The sequence below is a fragment of the Danio rerio genome, chromosome 5, assembly GCF_049306965.1.
Source record: "Danio rerio strain Tuebingen ecotype United States chromosome 5, GRCz12tu, whole genome shotgun sequence".
Taxonomy (NCBI): domain Eukaryota; kingdom Metazoa; phylum Chordata; class Actinopteri; order Cypriniformes; family Danionidae; genus Danio; species Danio rerio.
In genome coordinates this window covers 54,458,138-54,482,676 of record NC_133180.1, presented here as the reverse complement: position 1 = coordinate 54,482,676, position 24,539 = coordinate 54,458,138, and the positions used below count along the sequence as shown (strand labels likewise).

Sequence of the window (24,539 nt, the reverse complement as noted above, 5' to 3'; positions counted from 1 at the left end):
GAATGCAATAAAACTATGACTTAATGAGTGCCTCAGCACCATGGCAAATTCTGGCTGGCACCAGCCCTTTTTTCACACCCTAATAGGCCCTAAAACCCAGTGATTAAACATTTCTTAACTCCCCATGTGTACACAGTCTCAGAAATGCCAGGCCCAATCTTCCCTCTGTTAAATCACTTTAATGGCTCCAATTTGGACACAACGCTTCCATTATAGGGGTAATTGCATACTCAGCATTTACAAGCTCGAAGAGGATAAATCCATCCTGTCCTTTTCTATAAATTGTGAAATGCATGTAGCTTTTGCAGTTGTTGATGTTGTTGTTTTTTTTCTTGTAGAGTACTTTTTTTGTGTGACTGTGACGTCTGACATGACAGCTCTGCTGCGGGTTGGCTAATGGTTTATATAATGGCTATTTGTCATAAAAAGTGACAACTAGATGCAGTTTTAATTTAGCCACTTTTTGGTTTAAGCAACATCTTGTAGTTCTGGGAGTCATAGCTTATAGTATTGTGAACAAGTAATGCCTAGTTCAGACTGCGTGATTTTAGCCCCGATTTCGGCTCGCCGACAGGTTTTGAGAAATCGCCGACAAATGCCTGAAATCACAGGCAAATCGGTGCTCGTGCACGTGAGTGACAATCACACAGTATGAACTATCAACGAAACAATCTGAGAGAATCGCCGATGAGTCGCCGATGCCTGCGAGATATTTGGCGTGCTAAATATCTGGAGCCTTCGGCGATTCAAATCATGCCGTGTGAATTGAGTTTTGACTGAAAATAACATCAGCGATCGCCTACAGCCAATGAGAGAGCAGCATTGACTTGCGTGTGTGTGTGTATAACTGCTGCAGGCCAGCGGTAGGCTGGGGGAGAAGGTAAAAGTGCTCTTTTTCGGTTTATTTGGACCCACGAAATGGAGGAAAAACCAGTGGAGGTTTGACAGGACACAGAAGCAACCGTGTCTGTTTGACGTTTAATACAGAAAGAAATTAGTTTAGTATCAACGTTAAGGAGAAATGGCTAATTCCCTTTAAACCCAGGTGAGCAAATTTGTACATGTTCTACCCCATTAAAGGCTTCTTTCTCATTATGTAGTTAATAACAAAAGATATAATACGTGTCTATTAGTCCTTATAAATTAGTCCTTTTTTTATTCATTAGCACTGTAAGTAGGGTCACATTTAACATCAGTTAATTTAACTAAAGTCAATAAAATGACAACTGCAAAAGCATTTGATTATCATAAGTAATTAAAATATTTTTGTTAATGCCTAATAACGCCTTAGAAATAAAAATGATGCCCGTTTTATTAAATGGAGTTAGGATCTAGAACAGAAATCTTCAGCTAAACACTGAGCAACAAAAAAGCATTGTGATTACTAAGACCACACAACTTAGTCAGGAAATGTTGTTTGTCAGGAAATCTTAGTTGTTTGTTTTTCTGACAGCAAATGCTTCCTAAAAGAACAGTATGAAATGACATATAAAAGCTATGGTGAATTATGTACTAATAGGAATTGAAGAGTTCAAATGCAAAACCATTTAGCCATCAGACCACTTTTCTTGTAAATGAGCATTTTCTATCAGGCTCCTGTAATTAAGTTTAGAAGTTTCATTTTACATGTAATGATAAGGCTATTAGCTAGTAAATAAAATACTTTTTCTTTTTTCCAAAAATGTCACTTTAGACAATTTTTTGGTTTTTAACAAAGCAAATTTTCTTTTGTGTCAAAACCAGCTAAATCCACTTGTGTTTTTTTTTGCAAAAACCTCTAAATCCACCTATTGGGAAAAGATGCAATTACAAATTATTTTACCAAACATAAAACACATAACACGAACCACTTAAAATTAAAAATACATAAATCTGTCAAATAAGTGGCGGTTTATTTCGCTGTAATAAGGAAAATGAATGAATGAAATTTGTCAAGTAAGTGCATTGATATATTAAAACTGACATTAATTAAATCTTAACAATCTGTTGTCATTTCTGATATTTGGGATTTAGATTTGATGTAAGTAGAGCAATGTAAACATTGCAAACATTGTAAGCTAGTCTTGGTAGATTCAAATAATACAGTGTAAAACATTGTGAAACATCAATATTTGTACATTGGCCATTGATATAAAAAGCTTATCAGATGTATAGGTATTATGAAGTAATACAAATTATGTATAGTTTTATACATATATATATATATATATATATATATATATATATATATATATATATATATATATATATATATATATATATATATATATATATATCTTTTAAAAATAGCTTAATTTACCAAATAAAACACAAGGTAGGCCTTCTGGACAAAAAGGGGATGCCTCTCAGACAATTTTAGAAGCTGTCACTCATTCATACTCACCATACTTAAGGTCTTGGTCTCGTGTTTTTTCCTCATACTCATTTCTGATATTTGGGATTTAGATTTGATGTAAGTAGAGCAATGTAAACATTGCAAACATTGTAAGCTAGTCTTGGTAGATTCAAATAATACAGTGTAAAACATTGTGAAACATCAATATTTGTACATTGGCCATTGATATAAAAAGCTTATCAGATGTATAGGTATTATGAAGTAATACAAATTATGTATAGTTTTATACATATATATATATATATATATATTTATATATATCTTTTAAAAATAGCTTAATTTACCAAATAAAACACAAGGTAGGCCTTCTGGACAAAAAGGGGATGCCTCTCAGACAATTTTAGAAGCTGTCACTCATTCATACTCACCATACTTAAGGTCTTGGTCTCGTGTTTTTTCCTCATAGTATCCATATGGGATAAACGAACAGCATCTTAACTCTGTCTTCCGTGAAACGCAGTTGCCGTTTAATGTATAGTAAATCAGACTCATTCAAAGTAGCGTCGCTGTGCAAAAAAAACGTTATGAATGCATGTTACCCTTCTAACTAATTGTGTTTTCTTCTTCTTATAATGCACAGAGTTTTGAGCTAATTTTCATTTGCCATTCACTGACAGTGGGACAGCCTCATCCAGTTAACCAAACTCCCGTTTTTCAAAATCGAAATTGAAAGCAAAATTAAACAGTCTCCTTATAAAAGCCTGCATATCAGTGCGCTGTTCCATTGAAAACATTTGATTCGATTTGCGCCTTCTGATTGGTTCTTGGGATAAAGCGGCTTTTGCTGTCAAAGGCAGATGGCGTTTAGCAGCTTTTGCCAACAAACTGTTATTTCTGAATGCACTGACGCTGCAATTTGGATGATTAGAAGTAAATCTATTTGTTGAGCATGTACTACATGCCCAAAGCATTCACTTAATGCCATTAGCTCATTTTTGGCGGAAGTGGTGTTTAGCGGCTTTTGCATCTGAAGTCTTCAATTGTGCATATAACTGTATCGCCACACTATATTGAATAGAGTTACTGTTCATGTTGTACTTTGTAAACATTTTGCAATACATTTTTTTTTACACATTTACATAAAATCTAGCAATTAACTAAGTATTTTTGGCCATTGCATCTGTTAAAATAAGCTGGTAACACTTCATAAAAACTGCACACTACGAATCGTTTCCTTAGAATAAGCAAAAAGTGAATTAATAATTTCTTAAGCATTAACTCTGCATTAATAGACATTAGTAAGCAGTTTATAAATCCAGCTACAAATGCTGCATCTTTGACTTCTAAGCACATATACTGTAATAAACACTAATTGACAGCATTTTTGCACTTTGTCAATGATAAATTTTATGTACCATACTAATTGTTGTATTATTTACAAATTGGCTATTTAAGAGTATCTGGAGGTTAAGATCATTCAGATCATAAATAAATGATTAATAAACTGTTCAAAATAATATTCATACATCTTATTATGCAGACACATAGTAATAGTTACTTTGTATGTTAATAAATCCTCTAATAACATAACTTCATGCAGTTTTGTGACCAAATGAAAATTGAGAACTATTTATACCTCTCCAAATAGTGGGTGATAAGTTTCCGCAACTTTTACAGATATTAAAACTTTTGTGTCATAATAATCAGTAATGAATAAAATAGAAATAAAAACTGCCATGATAAAGCCTAACAATATAAGAAATATTTAAATCACACACACATTTTTTTTTTTTGCAGTACATGTAAGAAAGAAAGAACCATCCCAATATCTCAATCTGAGCTTCACCCCAACATGATCAGCAATAAACTTATAGCATCATTATCAGTAGCCATAAGCCACAGAGAAGTGCACTGCGCAGACAGACAGCTCAGGGTGAAGTTAACAAGGCACCACGGACCTGCACATCTTGTGAAAAACACTGCAGCATCTACCTACAGAAATCTACAGCTGAGAGCCTGCGGATGCTTCATCAAAAATTGATGTGCTACACATCAGTATAGGGAGCACGTAGTACAAAAACAACACAAGGCAGAGAGCAGCAGCCTTGAGTCTCCTGAAAGCAGGGCTGTCTCTCTCTCCGTGCCCTCCCCCGCTCTCTGCTCTGGCGTGGGGGTCTTTCTGATCAGGTGGAAGGGGAAAGATGAGCGTTGACACCTTGGTGGGTTCACACGGAGTACCAACCTCCTAATTACAGAAACTTCCAGGCTCGGCTACCTCTGTCTTTCCATCTCTCGCCCCCTCTTCCCCTCGCTTTCCTCGCAGCAGAATTCTAATTGCAGTGTTTAATATTCTTAAACGGGAGATCTGACAAGCATTATGTTTGTGTGTGTCGCCTGATTTTTATGTATTTTCCACCTCTTTCGCACCAAAGGATGGTGGGAGTGTAAAAAAGGCATGTGGAATGTAAATGCTGTTGCCTGAGGTTATGGGAGAGGCTCTGTTGAGAGCTTTTGACCTAGCTGAACGGGCTACAGAAATGATATAAAAGAGTTATACAGATGGTTGAACAGAGACAAATGGATGGTCCGAAAAGATGGACAGAAAGACAGACAGACAGAGCAATAGACAGAACAGAAGTCAGGGCAACAGATGAATAGAACAACAAATAAAACAACAGAACTTTAGATAGAATGTTAAATCTACAGACTAATAAATAGACTAATGAATGACAGACAGACATACAAGTGGATAGATGGACAGATAGATGGACAGATAGATGGATAGAAAAATAGATAGATAGATAGATAGATAGATAGATAGATAGATAGATAGATAGATAGATAGATAGATAGATAGATAGATAGATAGATAGAAAGATAGATAGATAGATAGATAGATAGATAGATAGATAGATAGATAGATAGATAGATAGATAGATAGATAGATAGATAGATAGATAGATAGATAGATAGATGGATGGATGGATGGATGGATGGATGGATGGATGGATGGACGGACAGACGGATAGACAGACAGACAGACAGACAGACAGACAGACAGACAGACAGACAGACAGACAGACAGACAGATGGATTTATGGATAGATGGACAGACAAGACAGACAGACAGACAGACAGACAGACAGACAGACAGACAGACAGACAGACAGACAGACAGACAGACAGATAGATAGATAGATAGATAGATAGATAGATAGATAGATAGATAGATAGATAGATAGATAGATAGATAGATAGATAGATAAATAGATAAATGGATGGATGGACAGACGGATAGACAGACAGACAGACAAACAGATGGATTTACGGATAGATGGACAGACAGACAGACAGATAGATAGATAGATAGATAGATAGATAGATAGATAGATAGATAGATAGATAGATAGATAGATAGATAGATAGATAGATAGATAGATAGATAGATAAATGGATGGATGGATGGATGGATGGATGGATGGACAGACGGATAGACAGACAGACAAACAGATGGATTTACGGACAGACAGACAGACAGACAGACAGACAGACAGACAGACAGACAGACAGACAGACAGACAGACAGACAGACAGATAGATAGATAGATAGATAGATAGATAGATAGATAGATAGATAGATAGATAGATAGATAGATAGATAGATAGATAGATAGATATTGAACTATGTTGAAGTAGTATCTCTTTTTGAACTGAATTAACACTAAAAAAGCTGCAAAACATTTGTTGAAACCGAACAGCATGATGCCAGAAAATAACTAGCTTAGTGAGTGATAATGAATAAATGCTCTGCGTCTCTACAGCGTGTATGGAGGCGATGGCGTGATGCTGTTCTTACCTGCAGCATTGACTCTGTGAAAACCTCTCGGGACAGTCTCTCTTCCCGAACCTAAGCCGCCTGCTGAGTCTATCACAGTCCTAAAAAGAGCACACAGTAACATTTAGCAGACAGATTGAGACATCAGGGCATGTTTTTTTGAAGGGACACATAGTTCACAGCGCTTGTGGCTAAACAGACAGATTCTGTCATGTATGCTAACATCAGCACATCATGAAACTGCTCATAAATACAGCTAAATTAAGAATTTATCCATAGCCAGAGGACTCACGCGCTGGAGAAAGCCTGAAAAATTAAAAACTTCCAACACAATCTCTCACAAAACACAGAGCGATGAGACACTTACATAAAGTTCACTAAATTCGTCCCACTTTACACCACCGCTCAACCCTACAAACATCATTATATCCATGTCACGACATTTTCACACTTCCACAGGCCAGAGTTGAGGGACTGGCATCTAATGCATTGCCTGTAGCAACTACTATCCCGCCTGTTCGCTAGCTGTACTTACTGAATCCTTTTATCGGAGGAGACAGCTATCCAAACCCCCCCGTGGAGCTCTCTGAGGATGGAGTCCCTGGCCAGTGTTTAAGGAACTGTCACCAAATGGCACCATAAGAGCTACAGTGATGCAGGCAGGATTGCAGCTGATCTTCTGGTTGGCTGAAGTGTGTTGGCTGTCTGCTTAAGTGTTGACTAAGACATAAAGCTGAGAAAAGGCAACCTCAGGCTGATGCAAGAGTATACTGTAAAGGATGAGACTATGAATTAAAGAGTAAAGGCTTAATGAATAACCGTGGCCTCTTAAGTAAACCGTGATCAGCGAATAGGAGTCTAGCCATTTATTTATTCATGTATCTGCCCATTTATTTCCGTTTTTAACCATTCATCTATTGATTTCATCCATCAGTCACCCATACATCCATCCATCTATCCACTAACTGAATATAATCAGTATATCCATCAGTTTAGTCCATCCATGTATTCATCTGATCCATTAACTATCCATGCATCAGTTTATTTATCTATTTAGTACATCATCCATTCATCCATCAATTCATCCATAGATCAAACAATTCATAACATCATCCATCCATCATTTATTTTATAAATAAGTTTTTTTTATCTATCCATCCCATACACCAATAACCACTCACTGATTACATCAATCAATATACCCATTATTAAAATTCATCCCTCTTTCTATCAAATTAGTCCATCTATCCATCTATCCATCCATCCATCCATCCATCCATCCATCCATCCATCCATCCATTGATTCAATCCATCACATTCATCAGTTTAGTCCACCTATCCATTCATCCATCTATTCATTCATTCATTCATTCATTCATTCATTCATTCATTCATTCATTCATTCATTTATCCATCCATAAATTCAATTATTTCAAAACATGATTTATATATTCATTAATTTTTTATCAGTGCATTCCATCTTGCAATGTCATCCACCAATCTTCAATTTTCCACTGATTCAGTCAGTCAATTCATCCATCCATTCATCCATCCATCCATCCATCCATCCATCCATCCATCCATCCATCCATCCATCCATCCATCCATCCATCCATCCATCCATCCATCCATCCATTAACTGATTGAATCAATCAATACATCCATCAATTTTGTCCATCTATTTATCCATCCATCAATCAATTAATCTGATCCATTTATAGATTTGATACTTCATCCATCTAACCATCGACGGAATCCATTAATACATCCATCAATTTAGTACATCCATACATTCGTCCATCCATCTATCCACCCGTCCAACCATTCATCCATAGATTTGATACTCCATCCATCCATCCATCCATCCATCCATCCATCCATCCATTGATTGAATCGATCAATACATCCATCAGTTTAGTTCATTTATCCATCCATTCATCCATCCTATAGATTTTATACACAATTCATTTATCCACTATACATCTATCCTTTAATCAATTCATTCATCCATTCATAGATTTAAAACACACACTCCCTCTACCCATTCATCCAACCACTAACTAAATCGATCAATGCATCAATCAGCTTAGTTCATACATCCATCTATCCATCAAATAATTCAAATTTTATCCATCCATCAATATTTTTTATAAATAGAATCCATCTATAATACCATCCATCAGTCTATCCAGTTAGCCACTCAATTTAGTCCATCAATTTAGTCATTCCGCCCCTCCCATCATCCATGCACCCATCCATAGATTTGATACTTCATCCATCCATCCATCCATCCATCCATCAATCATTTCATAACTTCATCCATCCATCTTTTTTTATTAATATATTCCATGCCATCCATCAATCTATTCAGTCAGCCAATCCATTTTCTATTGATTCAATCAATCCATCAATCGATCCATCCATCAACTGATTGAATGGATCACTATATCTGTTTAGTCTAGGCATTTATCCACTTATCAATCAATTTATCCACCCATCTATAGATTTGATACTCCATCCATCCACTGATCCATCCCACCACAGACTTATCCAATCAATACATCCATTAATTTAGTCCATCTATCCATCTGTCCTCTTATTCATAGATTTGATACTCCATCCATAATTTCAAAACTTTATCCATTCATTCCATTCCATGCTATCTATCAATCTATCCAGTCAGCCACTCAATCCATTTTCCATTGATTCAGTCAACCCATCCACTCATACATCTAATTTTAGGACACTATTAAAGCAGGTTTCAAATGTATGATAGGTAATAACTTTTTCATTAATAGATTTAAGTGATTATACTTTATAATGCAAAAAAAAAAATGTCTCCAATAACTGCCTTAATGCTTGCTTGCGGGCAAAATTCTCTAATCTAGCCTGATGTAATACTTTAGAGAACAGCAAAACTTAGAAAATCGTATTCACTACAGAAATTTACATGACTTTTCCAAGCCTGGGAAAAACAACTATATTTTTAGCTTTTTTACTGTGGGAAGCATAAGAATAGAAAATCCTCTTAACTTTTTAAGAATGTGTATAATATAAAAAAACAAAAACATATAATTAAATACATAAATATTTTTCACTCATGCTACATTGTACAGCCCTTTAACAGTGCTGTTGCTAAAAGTGCCTTGGTCATGGATAAATGCTTCCTAATGTAATTTGTTACATTTTTGTATACAAAGAGCTGATGAGTCAACCAGGGATGTTCTGGTTTTACAGTTAATCACTTTAAAACAGCTACATTACCATTTCTCTAAAATGCCCGTTTTATTTAACAAATTCGTGGCAGGAAAAATGTTAATAGTTTCTAAAAAGCAAGATTTTTGAAAATTGCTTAGATTTTGTTTATAATATGAAAAATGTTAATGAAAATATCTGCATAAAAAACTGACTGTAAAATGTGTAGTGAGTAAATGCACAAGCAATATGAGGGAACGATTCCTTAAAAAATATTGCGAGGGTTTGATTGAAGAAGATCCTCAAAAAAGTGAATTTTAAAATACAGAACAAAAAGCTAGAGGAGAGTACTACAGTCAGGCAGTGAGTGGCCTAAAGGACAGTGCTGTCAAAGGAATAAAGACTCCTATTTCTACAGGAAGAGTGCCTTGTCCCCTAGTAATTGGATTTTTTTTTTAGAACCAAGGCACAATCTAACACACCAGAACAGTACAAACATCCACATTCTCACAGACACATAGTCATTTAGTATCCTATTAGTGAGGAGTAAACATCACTGTGTGCAAGTCTGTGAGTGCATTTGAGTGGACACAATGTTCTTTCTGTAACCACTGTTCCCTAAAATATTCAGTGACAGCATGCTGTCAAACACAACCACAGACAGTAAAAAATAAAGAAACCATTCAAAACAGGAAATTATAACAAAATGCTGAGAATAATCATATAGTCCATGTGATCAATGAAAAGCAGTGATTTGGAGACATCAGTTATAAATAGGTCAATGCTATAAACAAAGCAGTAGCCTAATGATTTCATCATGTCAGCATTTTTTAACCAGTGTTTATGAATTTATAGCTGAATAATTTTTAAGCCTAATAAGCTCAGTTATTTTATTAAAACAAACAAAACATTTTGCATGTTTAATGAAAATTAGGTTGCAAATGATATTATATTGGTATATATTATAATGGTATTATATGGTATCATATTGTATAATATATATATATATATATATATATATATATATATATATATATATATATATATATATATATATATATATATATATATATATATATATATATATATATATATATATCCTCATTTCCTTTCTACAACTATCTTCTTCTGGAAGAAACCCCCCTCCTTATCTTCTTCCACCTTTATCCAGAATGGGCGGCACAGTGGCTCAATGACTAGCTGTTGCCTCACAGCAAGAATATTAATGGAGTTGGGTCCTCGCTGGGCCATCTGGCATTTCTGTGCGGAGTTTGCATGTTCTCCCCATGTCAGCTTGGGTTTCCCACGGGTTCCCTAGTTTCCTCCCACCATCCAAATATGCTCTATATTATAGATTAATCAGCCTAAATCTTTTTTCTAATGTCTTACTCTCAGGAAGTTTGCCTTGGCCTCAGCAGCAGGGGAGTTTGAGATTGACCTGAGCTCAATGTCCCCTCACCCTGCGAAAGGGGGGAGCTCTGGGCTCGAGGATCTCTTATATGATATTATATGATCAAATTATATTATATTGGTATATATTATAATGGTATTATATGGTATCATATTGTATATATATATATATATATATATATATATATATATATATATATATATATATATATATATATATATATATATATATATATATATATATATATATATATATATCAGTGCTTCACACACATAGACTTTAGTTGGGTGGGCCACTCAAATACATTAATGGCCGCCAAAATATATTTATGGACACATTTTTTTTAAACATCCTTTTACACTTTTTTTTTGTATCCGCCTAATATAACCAAGCATCTGCGATTGATTAAGTAGCAGAAAATCATTTACTCATTTTGTTCAGTGTGCGCAAGACCTGTCAACTTTCCCACAGACAATCTCGCGTGCTTTGCAGACCCACAGGGATAAGCTTTTTTGGGATTTTATATATATATATATATCAGTGCTTCACACACATAGACTTTAGTTGGGTGGGCCACTCAAATACATTAATGGCCGCCAAAATATATTTATGGACACATTTTTTTTAAACATCCTTTTACACTTTTTTTTTGTATCCGCCTAATATAACCAAGCATCTGCGATTGATTAAGTAGCAGAAAATCATTTACTCATTTTGTTCAGTGTGCGCAAGACCTGTCAACTTTCCCACAGACAATCTCGCGTGCTTTGCAGACCCACAGGGATAAGCTTTTTTGGGATTTTGAGAAGAAAAAAAAATGTCTGGCCTGGCATTCTTAATCTCCTAAATTCCTAATTTCTAAATTCAACTTTTTCTCTCTAAAGCTCATCAGCATAGACTACTTTCCACTTGCATCACTGCTGACAGCTCGAAGAGTTGCGAGACAGAGAGAAAAAGTAAATAATAGATTCTTTAATCTAAATGATTCAGAAAGAAAAAAATACTACAGTAAACACTCAGAGATGATGAAATGACTGGTCTAAACTGGCTGCAAATATATTTACATCATTAGGTTAATCAACGCATTTGCCTAATTTAAATAATCTACAAGTTCTAATCTTATATTTAATGATATTTTTTAGAGATATTTTCAGTTTTTTTTCCTTTTTCTGTCATTTACTTCTCAGTTGCTGATTATTTTAATAATTTGATGATGTTAATATATTGGGCTAGTGTATTTGCATATGTAAAATGTGTTGGTATTCAAGTTTACTTTAAAATTGAAAGAGAGAGAAGCATATTTTACCCTGATAGCTTGTGCACATGGCTTCTGAATAGCATAAAAGAGAATTAGTGAATTTCTTTTTATTTCAACAGTCTTTTTTTTACTTTAACCCAATGAAAAGATTTTAGGCCTACTACAAAATGTATTTTTTTCACAAAACACGTTATCCTCCAGACCAGTTTCTTTACAAAGTGCGATATAATGGTTATAGAACGTTCATGATGCAGCGTGAGCTCAGAGAGCCTTTTTTCCTGCGCTCCTATCCATCACAAGACACCTGTCTGCAAGGCTACTTTTCCAAGTGTTCTTTGTAAATTTATTTTAAAATAATTTCTTACATGTAGCTGAGTAGGAATTATTACATTTGTAGCTTTAACAAAGATTAATTGTATTTAATTATTTACACAACGAAGAAATATAGAGCCAGTAAATTTTCTGTACCTGTATACTATTAGACTACTTTATTTGTATATTTGCTCTTTTATCTCTGCTTATAATTTGTTTGTTATATTTTATCCACTCCCCTACAAAATCATCCCAATTAATTAAATATCTTGTGAAAAATCGCTAAATAAATCCCTTATATACACTGTGTAAACACACACACACGCACACGCACACATAAATGTCATGTCAGCTTTAAAAAAAATGTAAAATAAAATGAGGAAGAAGAAACAATTTCAATAGTTCTACTTAACAACAACACTCTTCTAAGCTTAAATTTCAATGCAGCCTAAGTATTATCTAAGCATCACATGTCAGCTGAAGCCTGCAGGGAAAAAGGCAGATACGCAGCAGCTGATTGAGCTGGTAGAAGAGCCACACAGCCCCAATTACCCTCATGTCACCAGCAGTAACAGGGCTGGTGGTCTTCTGCCATCACAGGTTGCCCCAACAGAGCGGGACAGCAGCCTGTCTCTCTCCATTAGCCATCTTAAACCCCTCTAATGCCCCATAATGGCAGAAAATTGTCCAATTAAAGGCACCCACTGCACTCTCTGCCTCTGTCACACACACGTATGGATGCAGACATAAAGAGGATCTTATAGTGTTGTAAGTGGAGAGTGGTTATCTCAAAATGTGCTCTGATGGCACAAGGATGGCGAAAATGACAGCCATTAATTCTTGTGATTTTACAGTGAAATACCTCACAAAGTAAACACTGCTCTCAGCTCTATTCATCAAAAATATACAAATATTTTAAAAGAGTGAGTGTGTTCTTGCTTTTCTTCTGTGCCCTGTGATCTGCGGTGTCAATATGGAGGACAACAGCATGAGCAGACAGATGTGGCAGAGGTGAAACTCACTCTGAGACTGGCACTCGGGTGGCACTGCTGGTAGATGGTTGATTCATCTCGATTCTGTCAGTCTGTCCCTTCAGGGTTTGGACTGGTTCTCGATCACACAAGTTCCCCAGAGCTTTGAGGTAGGTTGAGACCTGGCAAGAGACACACACACACACACACCAAATATATATATATATATAAAAAAGTCATAAATATATTTGCTCACTATGTTTCACCCCCCTCTGCTCTATTATATATTTAACTATATATATATATATATATATATATATATATATATATATATATATATATATATATATATATATATATATATATATATATATATATATATATATAGTTAAAGTCAGAATACATATGCCCCTGGATTATTAGCCCCCCCTGCTTATTTTTTTGCTTAATTTCTGTTTAACGAAGAGTATAATAGTTTAACTCATTTCTAAAAACTGATTTATTTTTATCTTCGCCATGATGATAGTAAATAAAGTGACATTTAAAGGCTTAACTAGGTTAATTAGGTTAACTAGGCAGGTTTGGATAATTAGGCATGTTATTGTGTAACGTTGGTTTGTTCTGTAGACAAAAGATCAAAATAAAATCGGCAAACTGCCACTTTAGCTCTCAAAAGTTCTTTAATATCACTCACAACATTTCGACCTACATGGTCTTCATCATGTAAAAAAAATACAAATGGGAGTACTCAAGAAATAGTGATACAGCTTTACACATGTGAAGTCCATGAATTGTGAGTGATATTAAAGGATTTTTAAGAGCTAAAGTGGCATTGTGCTGATTTTCTTTTGATCTTTTGCTACTGAGTTTATTTTTAAATCGAGCACCTGCCTTCGAGATTTTTAGATGTGCACACATTTCTGTTTTTTTCTCTGTAGACTATCAGAAAAATATAGCATAAAGGGGATAATTTTGACCTTAAAATGGCATTTAAAAAATAAAAAACTGTTTTTATTCTAGCCAAAATAAAACAAATAAGACTTTCTCTAGAAGAAAAAAATATTATCAGACAAACTGCAAAAATGTCCTTGCTCTGTTAAACATCATTTGGAAAATATTTAAAAGAAAAATAAATTAATAAATCAAAGGGGAGCTAATAATTCTGACATCAACTGTAATTGTGTTGTACTGTATAATGAATGCAGAACTAAGGGAAAGCAATTGTGCAGACATCATAAGTAATGATCTTTTATGATGTTATTTAATTAAATGATGTTTGATTTCCAAACGCCATTCCAGCATCTATGGCTATAAGTGGTGGAAAAAAATACTCTCAAAAGTACTGAATAAATTCTGCATTAAAATTTGATTTGAATACATTCAACAGTGTGGACATGAGCTAGAAACAGAAAAATAATAAACATTGAAGGTGCAGTAGGATTGTCTTGAGAATTTATTTTGCTGTGCAGGTTGAAAGTCTCTTCACATTTCAATAGTATTGATTAAAGAAAATGATCTAAATGTATTTATATGTTTTTTATATTCTGGGTAAAGCATAAAACTAAAAACTTTTCATGAAAATTTAAATTTGTCAGGCGGATAATTCCCATAATTTTGATAAGCAGCCCAAATTGTCAACAAATGTAGATTGTACATCTGCACACCCCGTTCATGCAGACTGATCCATCGTTTCAAGTGCACATTTGAGACATTTGTGACAGCAGTAAAAACAAATGCTGAGTCAAAACATTAAATCCTGAATCATTATTGGAGTTAAGGAAATATCAATACTGGAGTTAAGGTTGATTTAGGACAAAGCATGTGAGAGATTGAAACCAGGGATTCTTGCATACATAAAATATTGCAAATTATGACAAGTTTAGCTTGCTACACAACTGAAAACGTGCAAGGTATAATACAGTTTTTCCATTGGCAATTGTAGTATTATAAAGTAGTGTAAAGTTTTCTAACCGGTGAATGACATGATCCAGTGGATTGTTTACTGTCAGTTTTACTGTGCACGTTTGTGATTTCAGGAGGTGTGGCTTTGAACTGCAGGGGAAGGACTGCGTTTTCAAAGCTATTATGCTAATATTTTTTATCATTTTGGCAGATCACTTACCGTACAATTGACAGACACATGTACATGTGCAGCTAAATTAGTTTAATTTGAAAGCGAAACATTACTACTATGTTTTAAAGCTAGTGCTCTGTGTCTCTGAACTAAAATGAATTCCTATATAATTTGCAAATATCAATATTATTCAAACATTTTTGCTTTGAAGACTTTTTTTGTTGAAAGGTTATAAATAAACAAAGCATTGCAATGCTCTCTTTTTTGGAATAAGAACTGTTTGTTCTTTAAAAATGCTCTTTGTAATCAGTTACGTTCAGTGTACATCAGAGCTTGATCAGGATGAATATAACTTTGTTGATGAAAAAAATAAAACATTGGTTACAATCATAAGCAAAAGCATAGAAACTCCAATTCTGGTTCAAAATTAAAGTTCGAAAAACAGTATATTTGCACAGCCAAAACGTTTAGAAAACAAATGTAGGTCGCTTTGGAATTGAATCAAGACTCAGAATCGGATCAAATTGTGAAGTTCTTAAAGATTCCCAACCCCAATAGCTATATTCACAGCAAGAACAACATACAAGTCTTTCTTACAAATGGCATTAACATAGATTTAAGTGGAAAAAACTATTCTTCTGACAGAATTTTGTTTCAGGCCACATACCTTTAATTAACACTTGTTTAAAATAAAATAAAATAAAATAAAATAAAATAAAATAAAATAAAATAAAATAAAATAAAATAAAATAAATAAAATAAAATTCTGACCACGTCATGTGTAAGTTGGCACATAACCTTTTTTAATTAGACAATTTTTAATGAAGATAGTGCTATTTCAGTCATGTTGAAGTCGTGCAAAGTTAAATTATCAATTGATTAAAAATAAATGAATGAATGAATGAATGAATGAATAAATGAATGAATAAATAAATAAATAAATAAATAAATAAATAAATACACATTTAATTATTTGCCATAGCGAACAGCTCCATCAAAATGTGTGGCAAAATGTAATACTAGCTTGGACCCTATAAATAAACATGCGGACCCCATAAATCTTGATGTTGTAACACTGTATATGATAAAAACCTACAATTTTGAGCAGGCAGAGTGGTTCAGAGCTGAAGAACAGGCCCCTGCTGCAACAGATGTTTCTGTAAATTGCATCGGCAGTGAACATCCGGAGTCTTGCGGAGCGAAGGGCTGGAACCACCTCCTTCAACATGTCAAAGTCAAGGTCTAAAGAAAGACAAAAAGAAATGTATAAATTCCACGTTTCATTTCCAATAAATAATATCTATGTATTTTTGAAATTCTTATTTGTTACATTTAGTGCATAAAGTGATTCTTCGCCAGTTTCCATCTGCACTATGGGATACCTTGGCACAGTAGAGCGATGTGTTCAGCCAGGTCTTTAAAGCCTTTTTGCACCAGACTGCTGTTGAGTGGACTGTGTTCCTGAGCCCAGAACTCTACCACTACACACAGAGTCTCCTGCAGAGTGACCAACATTCCCAGCCTGCACTCCTGCACAAAAACACACTAAACTCAGCCTGCAATCTGGATTGGACAGGTATCAACAAAACAGTACATTTAAAGTGACAATCTGCTGCCATACTATGATCTAACAGGTATAAGACTAATTTAAGTTTGATCCAGGAAATTAATTAGTTAATACAAGTATGGATACATGATTAAGACTAATCACTTAGGTCATAAACACATACTGTATGCTTAAAAACAATCAAACACCTGATTGCAGTTGTAAGCCCACATTAAAGTCTTGATCAAAAGTCTGCTGAGCTGCCGAACTGCTCTGGAGTTTAGAGTTGACTTTTCCCACGTGCTCCAGAAAGTACTATAGAGAACAGATGCTCGACTGCTTCCAGGTGATCTTCTGCACACATCAAGACAAAGTTACTGCTATAGATATTAATATGTAAAAGCTGCGATACATTTGAAATTGCTACCATTTTAGGTTTAGTGTTACATAAAATTCTCTCTCTCTCACTGGCATGTCTGAGGTGGATGTTTTAATGGTTTGTTTTTGAAAAAGTGGAAAATGGGTGGCTGGATTTTTATCCACTGAAAGTAAAGATGCATCTTGAGAGTATTCTTGAATTTAAATGAATTTATACTATTGTGTATAAACCACCATTGTCTAAAAAAGTGGGAGAAAGTTGTTAAGCTTTTTTTCATGCTTTTACCCAATGTTTTAGATTAATATCATTCTTTGATTTTAAAAAAAGGTTTGTTTTTTACTTGTAATTAACTATTCTCTGAACAAGTCTTTATTTTAAACACAGTAAAAAAGAAATAATAGTTGTAAACTACTTAATTTTTATAATTGGTAAAGCAAAGGTGGCAATCTATTTAAACCGAATGTATAAAATTGAACAAAGACCTCAATAATTCTTATACATTGTTACGGTTGGTAAAGTCCGGACTTTTTTTTTTTTAAAGAATAAATGATTGGAAAATGTTTGAAAAGGTTTGGTGTGTTTTTGGAATCAATTTGGTGTTTTTGGAGATATTTTTCTTGCAAATACACCTTGTAAATGTATACATTTGTTTTGTAAAACTTGTAGAACTGTGGAAAACTGACTGTAAATATAAAAGTTTAATAGGAAAATGAATGTGCAATGAAGTAAAAAATCTCTCTGCATCTTTCTCGGCCTTTATATAAACTATAATTAAACATTTACTTTAGATCTTTGACGGGTGTTTCAATATTTATGTTTCTACCTTGCTATAACTAAAGTAAATTGTTTTTGAGGATTTCACTGAAACTGGCTTGATGCTAAATGACACAGGTCACTTCTTCACAAACTAAAACTCAATTGATATGTAAATAATATTTGTCACCCTCAAAAATAAATAAATAAATAAAAATTAAACATAAACTTTCTATCTATATTAAGTCTGGATAATAAGTTCTAATACAGGACTGTCTTGGGGGAAGAAACTAACTTCAAGTCACCCTCATTATAAACCCATAGTTAAAGCAGTGTCTTAGCAATTAGATGACATTACTTTAAAAAAAAGTATAAATAATAATTTTGTTATCGAATAGTATTGATATAAAAATGATCATCAGAAAATAATCTTCAAAATATACACAAATAACTTTAGATTAAATTATTTTTACATGTTAGAAGAATACTACTAGCCAGTGTTACTTTTGAAAGTAGTGCCTTACAATATTGAGTTACTCCTGCAAAAAGTAACTAGTTCCGTTACTTAGTTATTTTTTATGGAAAGTAATTCATTATGTTACTTTTGAGTTACTTTTTCAAACCTGCCTGAGGCTTGATCACTTTTAGAACTTGCAGGGTGTTTTTTCTTTTCTTTTCTTTTCTTTCTTTTCTTTAAATAGAAATCTGTTTAACGACACACTATATAACCTTCATCTTTATTTACCTTTAAAAAAAACTAATTAATAAAATTAGAATAATGATACCTTCTGAGAACTTCCTGACAATATAAGTCATATATTCAGATTAATGAAAGTTGAAAGCAATGTGTTTGCAACGTTTGTATTTTTGTCTTATTAGTTCAGTAAAATTAAAATCAATGACCATTGAGACAATCCCTTTTCTTTTATGCGTATAGCATAATAAGAATACTTCTATCACAGAAATGGAAGGCTCTCCCATCTTGGATTCTGTCTGTTCACGTGAGGAGCTCATTTTGTCTCAGTGTGATTCAATATGATTATACACATTTTAATTCAACAAATTATTTTTAAAAACACATGAATTAATCTAAAAAGTAACTTGACTTACGTTTGAAAAAAAAAAGTAACTCAAATATTTTTACTTTTAATTTGATATTTTATTACTTTTAATTACTTACAATTTTTAAAAGTAATGCGTTACTTTACTTGTTACTCAGAAAAGTTATATTATTACGTAACTCACATTACTTGTAACACATTACCCCAGCAGTGTCTTAGCAATAAGATGACTTTACTTTAAGAAAAGTGTAAATATAAATTTTGATATCGAATGGCACTGATATGGAAAGATCATCAGAAAATAATCTTCAAAATGTACACCAATAACTTTTGATTGGGTTTTTTATTAAAGTACATTTTAAAAAAGTAACTCAAATATTATTGCTTCTTTTTTTAAGCAATACGTTACTTTACTCATTATTTAGAAAAGTTATATTATTCCGTCGCTCACATTACTAGTAATGTGTTACCCCCAACACTGCTACTAGCACTCAAAACTTAAGAATACAGGGCAATTGTTTTTTTCTATTCATATTAAGTCTAAATAATAAAAAATTGTGCGTAGACCTGTTGCTTTTGAAGCAATTAGTTGATTTTACTTAAAAATGAGTAAATTTGTAGCCCTAAAACTATTAAATAACTTTAATTATTTGCAGGATTCTAAAAAAAAAAATATTAATAAATAAATAAAAATCAACATACTGTAACAGTACAAAGTTAAAAACTAGTTTACTTACTGTTTTATAGTAAAATCAACTTGCCACGTTTAAGGTAATGTGCTTGCTTACTTTTTAAATGTAGCAAATATCTTTTTTATTTTTTATTTAACAATGTAGTTATTGTCTTTATTTCACAAAAAAAAAAAAAACACCCACAGAAAGTCTTGATCTTCAAAACAAGTAAACAGTAAGATAAGCTTAAATCAAATTTGCTATATATTGTGTTTTAGTTCTTTAGTTCTTTTCTGACACATTTGGTCTGTGTTTATTTAGTGGAGTGGTTGAAAAATACTGCGCTTTCTCTTCCTTTGGCTGATGTAGACTTTCAGAAAGTTGTTATTTATTAAAGCAGAGATGAACAGAGCTGAGGTGCTCACCCTGAGCTAGCAGCATGAAGCTCCAGCTGAAACAGTCTCAGGAAGAACTCCTGCAGGTTACAGTGGAGGCGAAACATCTCAGTGGATGGTGGGCTTGGCAGTGAGTGACAGGTGGGTTCGCTTGCCAAACACACTCTTGAATAAATCAGAAAAAAAATGCATTACAGAGAGAAGCTCTATTTGCTTATGAGCAATTCTGACATGTTAGACTGACAGTTCTGCATTGAGAGACATACTGAAGTGACGTCTCAAGAAGTGACCAGAGACCGTTTTTACATTCTGGACACTGGAGGACCTTAAGGAAGTACTTAGTGTTTCCAGGACAGCCCCAGGTTGGATTGTTACGCAGGATACTATGGAGAACTGTGATAAATGTGCTGAGGTACAATGGCTTTGCATCACCCTAAAAATGAGAGAGCATAAATAAAGGCTTGGTTATCTTGTCAACTCAGAATGGAGAAGGAGTAAACAGGTTTTGTAACAAAATACATTTGAAAAAAGTTCTATTCCAAACAGTTTAGATAATGATTACTTAAACTTCAAAACAAATATCTGGACATAAACTCTACTCATAGCATTTCTTCCTAGTTTTGAATCAAATATAAATTAAATATACATTTTTAACAACTGATCAAAATAAAAAAGTTAAAGTTAAAATGGCAGTATTGTGTAGGATAAACAAAAAAAGAATAAACTAAATAACTGCTAACATGGCATCTTATATTGACAAGATACATTTTAATTTGCAAATTGTCACCATTTGCATAAAAAAACAACATGTTTCATTTTTATGTTTTTTTTTTTAATGAAGTCTCCTATGCCCAGAAAAGTTGGATTTATTTGAGTTTTTTTATGATAAATAAAAAGTTTTAAGAGCATCATTTATTTAAAATACCTTTAGACAACAATACAAATGCATTTAATGTAACTTAATAATCATATTGATAAATAATAATAATAATGGCAGTTTATTTCTCTGTGGCAAACTCTGAAATAGAGACTTAGCCAAAAAAATAATAATAATAAATGAATAATAATAATAATGTCTTAATAATAATATTATTATTATTTAAGAATAAATAAATTAATTAAAAAAGTAACTTCGGAAGCTGGTAGAAAAGTATGCTGTTGTTATTTTTTAGTTACTTGCAACAATGCATTAATCTGATGCATTAAAAAAAACAGCATAATAATATACTGTATAAATATATATGTTTCATAGTAATATACTGTATACAGTGCATCCGGAAAGTATTCATTGCGCTTCGCTTTTTTCACATTTTTTACGCTACAGTCTTATTGTAAAACTGATTAATTTGTTTCTTCAAAATTCTACACACAATAGCCCATAATGACAATGTGAAAAAAAATATTTTATTGAAATTGTTGCAAAATAATTGAAAGTAAAAAACTTAAAAGTAACATGTGCATAAGTTTTTAAAGCCTTTGCTCAATACTCTGTTGATGCACTTTTTCGCAGCAATTACAGCCTCAGGTCTTTTTGAATATGATGCCACAAGCTTGGCACAAATGTCTTTAGGAATTTTTGCTCAGTCCACTTTGCAGGACCCCTCAAGCTCTATCAGGTTGGATGGGAAGTGACGGTGTACAGCCATTATCAGATCTCTCCAGAGATGTTCAATAGAATTTAGGTCTGGGCTCTGGCTGAGCCACTCAAGGACATTCACAAAGTTTTTGTGAAGCCACTCCATTGATTTTTTTGTTAGTGCTCTTTAGGTCATTGTCCTGCTGGAAGATGAACCGTCACCCTAGTCTGAGTTCTAGAGCACTCTGAAGCAGGTTTTCATTCTGGATGTCTTTGTGCATTGCTGCATTCTTCTTTCCCCCTATCCTGACTAGTCTTTCAGTTCCTGCTGCTGAAAAACATCCCCACAGCATGACGCGGCCACCGCTATGCTTCCCTGTAGGGATGTTATTAGCCTGGTGATGAGCGGTGCCTGGTTTTTGCCAAATGTAATGCCTGGCATTCATTCCAAAGAGTTCGATTCTAGTCTCATTAGATCAGAGAATTTTGTTTCTTATGGTCTGAGAGTCCTTCAGAAGCCTTTTGGCTAATTCCAGGCAGGGAGTGGCTTCCGTCTAGCCACTCTACCATGCAGGCCTTATTGGTGGATTGCTGCACAGATGGTTGTCCTTCTGTAAGGTTCTCCTCTCTCCAAAGAAGAATGCTGGAGGTCAGACAGAGTGACCATCGGGTTATTAATCACCTCCCTGACAAAGGTCCTTCTCCCCCAATCACTCAGCTTAGATGGCCGGCCGGCCAGGTCTAGGAAGAGTTCTGGTGGTTCCAAACATCTTCCACTTACAGATGATGGAGGTCACTGTGCGAATTGGAACTTTCACAGCAGCAGAAATGTTTTTGTAACCTTCCCCAGCCTTATGCCTCGAGGCAATCCTGTCTCAGAGGTCTACAGACAATTCCTTTGTCTTCATGCTTGGTTTGTGCTTTGACATGCACTGCCCTGGGACCTTACTGTCTATAGACAGGTGTATGCCTTTTTAAATCATGTTCCATTAACTGAATTTACCACAGGTGAACTTCAATTAAGCTGCTGAAACATCTCAGAATGATCAGTGGAAACAGAATGTACCTGAGCTCAATTTAGAGATTTACAGCAAAGGCTGTGAATACTTACGTACATTTGATTTTTCAAGTTTTTTATTTTAATAAATTTGCAACAATTAAAAAAAAAATCTTTTTTCACATTGTCGTTATGGGGAATTGTGTGCAGAATTTAAGGAAATAAGTGAATTTCATCCATTTTGGAATAAAGCTGAAACATTAAAAATGTGGAAAAAGTCAAGCGCTATGAATACTTTCCAGATGCACTGTAACTGCAGGTTATCAATGCTTAGAGTATATACTTCCTATTCTATACACAACTGCCTAACCTTTCTGATATTGACTGAAATGTAATGATGTGCACCTTTTGTGAAGCTGCATTGAAATGATAATTATTATGAATAGTGCTATATTCATAAGTAAACTTAAATTTAATTAATAAAGCATAAACCACACTATATACAACTTCCTTAATAAGATAATCACAACAATAACTTTTAAAAAAAGAACCACACCAATTGAAAAGTAGGAGTTCTGTATTAGTGTGGGATTGAGAACAGCTCTAATCATACATACATGCAGTGCATGGCGCATTAGCTCTTGGAGCAGTGAGGCTGGGGGCATCACTCCAGGATGCAGGGACCCTAAAATCTCCTCCACAGCTTGAGGGAAGAAGGAACACTCCACCAAACTCCGCACATTGCTAAAATCCACTGCTGGAATCTACAGGAGAAAGAAAGGCACACATGAAACACGATGACTGATGATAATGTGTTCTCGGGGTCAGTGTCGAATGAGTGCATCTGGACATTTCCGCTTGAGAAACCAGTAGAGAGGCGCATTGCAATGTTTCTTTAATGGGTATGCCAATCATGAGCGTCCCCATCAAACCTATTTGCCTAAATCCGGTGACCTGACCATGATGAGCCTTGCGTTTATTACTCCTCTATGTGACACACAGGAAATTGAATGACCTGATCCTCTTGATGAGTCAAACGCTCATTTTTTGTGCACTTTAACAGCTTGTGTGTGGCAGATAAAAAGTTTTACACAGGGTTTGAATGTACCTGATCTGGCAGGACGGGTGTGTAGTAGCTGTGAAACTGTGGCACCATCAAAAGCTTCTTCTTCCTTTGCTGAAACGAGATGTCATGTAAGGTCATACTTTATAGAAATTACAGTGATAACTGTGACAACTTTCTAATTTGTGCCCAAAATCCATCTGTGAAAGCCATTATTATGCTTCAGTGTGATATATAAAAGTACCAGAGCAAAAAAAATGGAGTGAATGGAGAGAATAAAAATATATTAGACCTCCATTATTATGATGTATTCTTTGAGCATGTCCTCCAGTTCTTTATGTGAAGAGTCAGAAGTGACATCTACAGATTCGTCAGTGACTGCAGCAGTCTGGGTGGCTGTTATACAGCTCTCTGCTTCATCGAAAGACTCTAAATCACAGGACCAGTTTAATTCTGAGCAAATATTCTGCAAAAAAAAAGAGAGAGAGAGAGAGAGAGAGAGAGAGAGAAAACGGATAATATTAAAGTTCAAGACAAATTGTAAAAAAGTTAAAGCATTCAAAATCCTTTTCGGGAAGCTTTACACAATTATTGTCATACTAAAATATTATGGTTAATACAATTGCTAAAATTACTTTTCACTTTGAATATATACACTCACTGACCACTTTGTTAGGTAAACTTACCTAACGGCTCATAAACACAAA

The 24,539-nt window shown here is 34.2% G+C and overlaps 1 protein-coding gene across 4 annotated transcripts in view; it reads right to left on the bottom strand.

Moving 5' to 3' along the window:
- The window catches only part of slf1 (SMC5-SMC6 complex localization factor 1), a 65,600-nt gene that overhangs the window by 33,365 nt on the left and 7,696 nt on the right, over positions 1-24,539 (bottom strand). For all 4 annotated transcript variants that reach the window (XR_012406341.1, XR_012406342.1, XM_005165540.6 and 1 more), the window contains exons 7-16: positions 24,125-24,298; positions 23,878-23,946; positions 23,387-23,533; positions 20,463-20,629; positions 20,227-20,361; positions 17,147-17,291; positions 16,774-16,921; positions 16,488-16,633; positions 13,369-13,499; positions 6,192-6,271 (exon numbers count right to left, since the gene is read on the bottom strand). Coding sequence is in view for 2 of the 4 variants with exons in the window: in XM_005165540.6 (XP_005165597.3) it covers positions 6,192-6,271; positions 13,369-13,499; positions 16,488-16,633; positions 16,774-16,921; positions 17,147-17,291; positions 20,227-20,361; positions 20,463-20,629; positions 23,387-23,533; positions 23,878-23,946; positions 24,125-24,298 (1,342 nt within the window). In the remaining 2 variants the exon portion in view is untranslated. The remainder of the gene's footprint in view (positions 1-6,191; positions 6,272-13,368; positions 13,500-16,487; positions 16,634-16,773; positions 16,922-17,146; positions 17,292-20,226; positions 20,362-20,462; positions 20,630-23,386; positions 23,534-23,877; positions 23,947-24,124; positions 24,299-24,539) is intronic.